General features: G+C 48.2%; 1 protein-coding gene across 4 annotated transcripts in view; it reads left to right on the top strand.

Moving 5' to 3' along the window:
- Positions 1-2983: 2983 nt before the first annotated feature.
- The window catches only part of OSBPL9 (oxysterol binding protein like 9), a 202766-nt gene continuing 199199 nt past the window's right edge, over positions 2984-6550 (top strand). For 2 of the 4 annotated variants that reach the window (XM_040360489.1, XM_040360487.1), the window contains exon 1: positions 2984-3131. In XM_040360489.1, the coding sequence (XP_040216423.1) occupies positions 3021-3131 (111 nt within the window). In that variant the 5' untranslated portion in view covers positions 2984-3020. The remainder of the gene's footprint in view (positions 3132-6550) is intronic. The other 2 variants (XM_040360488.1, XM_040360486.1) reach the window with 1 other exon arrangement.

Genomic DNA, 6550 nt, shown 5'->3' with positions numbered 1-6550 from the left:
AGTGCGGCCGAGTCCCATAGCAGGTCTCGCCGCGGGACGTGTGACGTCCATCATAGGCGCTGCACTGACTCCAGAAGGCGGGTATTACAATATGCCTGCCGCGCCGGCGCCACATCCTTGCTCGGCGCTTGGGCGGGCCACGGGCGGCTCTCCTCTCCTCAAGACTCCTCGGCTCTCTGACGGAATGACTGCCTGCTGCTGTAACACCGCTGAGCTGAGGTAGGTCAGAACCTTCAGAAAGTGTAATAATGTGTATGTAAATGTCAGTGTATGTCAGGTAGGTCAGTGTAGGTAGGTCAGTGTAGGTAGGTCACGTGCTAGCCAAAAAAAAAAAAGCCTGCGTCACATACAAACCGTCCCCCCCAATTCCCTGCTTTGGACTTCAGGCTGAAGCCCCTGGTCTTTTTGCCACCTAGCAACGCCCCTGGAACTGAGTAATACTGAATATGGGCGAGTAAAGGTGCGTAAAGGTATAGACAAGTTAACCGCTTAAGGACCGCCGCACGCCTATTTACGTAGACAGAATGGCACGGCTGGGCAAATGGGCATATATATATATGTCCCCTTTAATTTGCTGACGGTGTGGTAGTGCGCTCCGTGATTGTGCCCGTGGGACCCCGCAGACTCGATGTCTGCCCATGTCCCGCGATCGAGTCACAGAGCTGAAGAACGGGGAGATGTTAGTGTAAACACAACATCTCCCCATTCTTCCTAGTGACATGTCAGTGATCGTCTGTTCCCTGTCCTCGGGAACAGCGATCAGTCACGTGTCATGGCAAGCCACGCCCCCTAACAGTTAGAAGCACTCCCTAGGTCACACTTAACACTTTCAGCTACCCCTACAGGTTAACCCCTTCACTGCCAGTGACATTTTTACAGTAATCAGTGCATTTTTATAGCAATGATCGCTGTAAAAATGACAATGGTCCCAAAATGGTGTCAAAAGTGCACGGTGTGTCCGCCATAATGTCGCAGTCACGATAAAAATTGCTGATTGCTGCCATTACTAGTAAAAAAAAAAATTATTAATAAAAATGCCATAAAACTATCCCCTAGTTTGTAGACGCTATAACTTTTGCGCAAACCAATCAATAAATGCTTATAGCATTTTTTTTTACCAAAAATATGTAGAAGAATACGTATCGGCCTAAACTGAGGAAAAAATAAATAATGTTTTTTGGGGATATTTATTTTAGCAAAAAGTAAAAAATATTGCATTTTTTTCAGAATTGTCGCTCTATTTTTGTTTATAGCGCAAAAAAATATAAAACCGCAGAGGTGATCAAATACCACCAAGAGAAAGCTCTATTTGTGGGGAAAAAAAGGACGGCAATTTTTTTTGGGAGCCACGTCGCACAATTGTCAGTTAAAGCTACGCAGTGCCGAATAGCAAAAAGTGGCCTGGTCTTTGGCCAGCCTAATGGTCTGGGGCTTAAGTGGTTAAATGATTCTTCATTGCCAGTGTTGTAATCAAGAGCGACCGGTCCATTAGGGGAGCAGGGGCCCCGTCCCCCTGCAGGGTGCCGGACTCATACGTTTGAGTTTTTTTTTTGCAAGCCACGTGATTAGAGCCAGAGGTTGGGCTCGGGGAAAAAACGCGTTCAAGAAATTGCTGCCTAAATACCGTGTGAGATACAAAGTTGCACGACCACCATTGTATTCTTTAACCACTTGAGACCCGCGCTATTGACAAAAGACGTCAACAGCGCGGCTCTCAAGTGCCAAGTGGACGTCTTTGGACGTCTTTTAAAGTGCATTACCCGCGCGCGCCTCTGGGGGGCGCGCAGCGGGTAAACACTGTCCCGGCACATCGCTGAAGAGCCGATGCATGTACCTGGCGGCCGCGATGTCCGCCGGGTACACGCGATCGTCGAGAACACAGCACGGACGTGGAGCTCTGTGTGTAAACACAGAGCTCCACATGCTGTCAGAGGAGAGGAGACCGATCTGTGTCCCTTGTACATAGAGACACAGCATCGGTCACCTCCCCCAGTCACCCCCCTCCCCCCACACAGTTAGAACACACCCAGGATACACATTTAACCCCTTCCTCAACCCCTAGTGTTAACCCCTTCCCTGCCAGTCACATTTATACAGTAATTAGTGCATTTTTATAGCACTGATCGCTGTATAAATGTGAATGGTCCCAAATTTGTGTCAAAAGTGTCCGATACGTCCGCCGCAATATCGCAGTCCCAATAAAAAAAAAAATCATAATTCTGTTCCCCATTTTGTATGCGCTATAACTTTTGCGCAAACCAGTCTCTTATTGCGTTTTTTTTTTTTTTACAAAAATACGTCGAAAAATACGTATTGGCCTTAACTGAGAAAAAAAATATTTTTTTTAAAAAAAAAATTGGGATATTTATTATAGCAACAAGTAAAAAATATATATATATTTTTTAAATTGTCGCTCTTTTTTTGTTTATAGCGCAAAAAATAAAAACCGCAGAGGTGATCAAATACCACCAAAATAAAGCTCTATTTGTGGGGAAAAAAGGATGCCAATTTTGTTTGGGAGCCCGGTTGCACGACCGCGCAAATGTCAGTTAAAGCCGGAAGCCGGAAGCTGAAATTTCGCCTGGGCACGAAGGGGGTTTATGTGCCCAGTAAGCAAGTGGCTAGAGTCTCTGTTAAAAAATATTTAATGTTTGGGGGTTCTGTGTAATAAATAATAATGTTTACATGTAGGAGAGAAATAACTGAATTGACCTGGGTATCACGTGGTTAATTAACAACGATAAGGATAACTTTATTGATTTTTTATTGTCACACGTTGTCAGTGGAATGTTGTGTATCCCGCTTCTGCAGTGAGCGGACAATCTCAGCATCTCATCTCTTTACACAGCATCCGAGCATCGCCTAGCAACGGCCTGTACCACTGCGAGGCATCCGCGCCACGCCCACAGACTCCGCCCGAGGCTTCTAAAACCGCGCCCACTTTCCCGATTGTCCCGCCCACTGTGCTGCTGACGCGCGACGTACGTCCGAGACGTGTGTTGTTATTTCACGACTGCAAGATGGCGTCTATCATGGAGGGTCCGCTGAGTAAATGGACGAACGTGATGAAAGGTTGGCAGTATCGCTGGTTCGTGTTGGACTACAACGCCGGACTTCTCTCCTATTACACGGTGAGTAGAAGGCGCTGGCGGCACGGCGGTGGGCACTCTCTTCTCGTTACGAGGCGGGCAGCCCTTTGGCAATAGTCGCGGAGTTGTCCGGTTCCAGCCAATCAGAGAAGAGATGTGCTGAGGAAGTAACCAATTAGGGCACGCCTCCTCGGTGCTTTGGCCAATGAGCGTGAGGGCGGGTGTAAGCCAACGTGTTCCGTGTCCTGCTGGCCGCACCCAGTGAATGGGAGACACGCCCAACTGTGGCAGGGCTGAGCCTGGGGTATGGAGAGCGGTCAGGTGACTGGGCTGCCGGGTGGGCGGAGCCCCGTGTGTGTCCTAGGACAGGGGTCACTGGTGGGCGTGGCTTGGTATGGACAGACCTTTTGGCCACATGTACATGATGTACTTTCCATTACAAGTTCTAATAGCCAGAAAAGTGTGTGTATTCCCAGACAGTGTGATCTTATACTGTCTCCAGATACAAATCATCCACTGCCCTTTGCAGGGTCACCACTGGAGCAGCCAATTAGATTCTGTGTTGCAGCTCTTTCAGTTAAGCTTTAAAAATAAAGGATAGAAGCTGATTGGTTGCTGTGTACAGCTGCTCCAGCCTTAGTAAATTCTCCTTGTCTTTTGTCTCCTATTTGCACTGCACTTTTCTGCAAAAATGTGGTAAAAATAGGCGGTGAGGAGTTGTCACATTTCCTCTTCTCACTGCCCATCAATTGCCTCTGAAAAGCAACCCAAATGCAGATCACTCTTCACAGGACGCATTTCTAAATTTACAGTTTGATTAGCTAAAGAGATTACAGTGACAGACCGAAGGGGGAGGGGACTAGGGGCGAGCCTCCTACCTACTGATTTTGGCCCATGGAGGAGACCGGGGGGGTTTTGTCTGCTTCTCCCGGTCAGAGCGTGGGGGGGGGGAAAGAGCTCCGCCTCTGATCACATGGAGAGAGCGGATCATTCTCTAATGATGGACAACAAAATGATGAATGATGAGAGTGAGGCGTGGGTTCATTCTCTGAATATGGACAATTAAGCTTCCCTTCTGGAGTTTATGGAAAGGTGTATTATTCAAGTGGTTGTAAATAGGGTTGTCCCGATCCTGATACTAGTAACGGGACCGGGACCAATACAGAGCATTTGCGCAAGTACTTGTACTCACACAAATGCTTCCGATGCCTGACCCAATACCTGGTTGGCGGGTGGAGAAGGTGGGCGGAGTCTGTGAGCGGAGAGGGCAGGCGGAGTGGGCGGGACGTGTCCGTAGGTGGAGAGCCAGTCCTCAGTTAGGTAAGCTGTCAGTTTGCAGGGCGCAGCCGCATCGGGATTGGTGACCGGAGCCATCACATTCGGTCGCCGTCAGCTTGGTATACCCTGCACTTGGCCACAGTAAGCCAGCAGCGGACATCTTGTTACACCCAGCCCATATAGTTTAGGCTGGGTGTAACAAGATGTCTTCCGATGCCGAGTGCAGGGTGTACCAAGATGGGCGTCGCAGCATAGCATTTCAAAATCCATTCCTCATGGCGTTTATTGTGGCGTTTCAGTGCCTGCCCATATGTGCCAGCAACATGTTAGTGCCAGCCACCTGTCAGTGCCATCTAACGGTGCCATCCATCAGTGCCCAAAAGTGCTGCCTGTCAGTGCCATCCATCAGTGCCCATAAGTGCCATCTGTCAGTGCCAGCTAACTGTCATTGCCATAAGTGCTGCCCATCAGTGCCAGCCACCTGTCAGTGCCCATAAGTGCAAACGGTGCCCCATGTCAGTGCCAGCTAACTGTCAGTGCCCATAAGTGCAAACGGTGCCCCATGTCAGTGCCAGCTAACTGTCAGTGCCCATAAGTGCAAACGGTGCCCCATGTCAGTGCCAGCTAACTGTCAGTGCCCATAAGTGCAAACGGTGCCCCATGTCAATGGAAGCTAGCTGTCAGTGCCCATAAGTGCTGCCTGTCAGTGCCATCAGTGTCCAAAAGTGACATCCATCAGTGCCCATAAGTGCCGCCTATCAGTGCCCATCAGTCAAACTGTCACATAACATTAAAAAAAAAAGGATCGGTATCGTCGAGTACGGGGGGGGCTGGGGTTGATCTGTCCTAAAAAAGTGGTATCGGGACAGCCCTAGTTGTAAACCTTCATGTTTTTTTCACCTTAATACATCCTATGCATTAAGGTGAAAAAACACCTTGCACTCTCAGCCCCCCCCCCACGCCCGTGCCCCCGTTTTACTTACCTGAGCCCCGAACTTCCGTGCGCTCGTTCCTGCCTCGTTTTCCAATCTGCTTGTCAGCTCTCCATTGGTTGGATTGATGGCAGCGCAGCTATGTCACAGGATGTACTTACGATCCCTGCCACTTCCAATGGTCTCCCTGCGAATTGCGGTAAAATCATGCAAACGTAACCCCGTCACCCCAAAAGAAGTCTCAGAACTTCTTTTGGGCGATGACAGATGACCCACGATTCTGTTTGCACGATTTTACAGTAATTGGTCAGCCGACAATCGCATTGTGATTGGGGTGCCATTAGAAGGGTTGGGGATCACAAACGCATCCCGCAATTTTGCTGATATTCGGAAATGCAGCGATTCCGCCCACGATCCGAAAACGCCTAGATCTGAACGGAGCCTTAAACACACACAAGCCCAAAAGTCCAGTGCTTTCTCCATGAACCCAGTTCTTCTCAGGACTTTTGATCTTCTTTGCTGCCACCTAGGGGGCTGGCTTTGTACTGCACATTCACAAGATTCCCGCTTGCAGGGAGACTGGTCCTGTAGCCTCCTGGGATTTGTGACCTGTATATCAGGGGCCTCCCTAGGTGAGGGAGAAATTTCCACCAAAAATGGTATTCGCCTTCTAAACTACCAACCACTCCCAGTTTCAGATCTGTGCAGCATAAAGATTAATCCTTCTACAGAACTAGGGGGGACGGGCTCTGACATAACGCAGGAAGTGTGCAGAGAACACAGAGCAGCCTTCACATTTCTTGCCTCAAGCACACTGCTTTCTTGTAAACATGGTTTATTCTGACAGGAGGAAATCAACATTATAAGCTCACCAAGCTGCATATTTTTTTCAAACCAGTTTCATAGTTCGTCTGGTTGAATAAAGACACAAGGGCATCTAGTTCAACCAGTTTAGGTAGGTTTATGTTCAGAGTTTGGTTATTTATTTATTTCACTGGGCAGATTTTTAATTCTGACCATTGAAATAACACTGCAAGGCACATTTTTCTGTCAAGCCCCCCCCCCCCCCCAATTAATATATATTTTTATTGTTGGCCATTTTTGGCATCCTTTAGTGCAACAAATTCTCAATAAAAATACAGTCTGTAGTCTCTAACCATCTCTTATATCATGTCTGCAATCTCTTACTTAAAGCGGAGGTCCGGTGAAAAAAAAAAAAAAGTCAGCAGCTACTAACTAACTGTAGCTGCT

This window comes from Rana temporaria, chromosome 7 (assembly GCF_905171775.1).
Source record: "Rana temporaria chromosome 7, aRanTem1.1, whole genome shotgun sequence".
Classification (NCBI taxonomy): domain Eukaryota; kingdom Metazoa; phylum Chordata; class Amphibia; order Anura; family Ranidae; genus Rana; species Rana temporaria.
The sequence above is the reverse complement of the archived record's forward strand: the minus strand, read 5'-3'. Positions and strand labels throughout refer to the sequence as shown.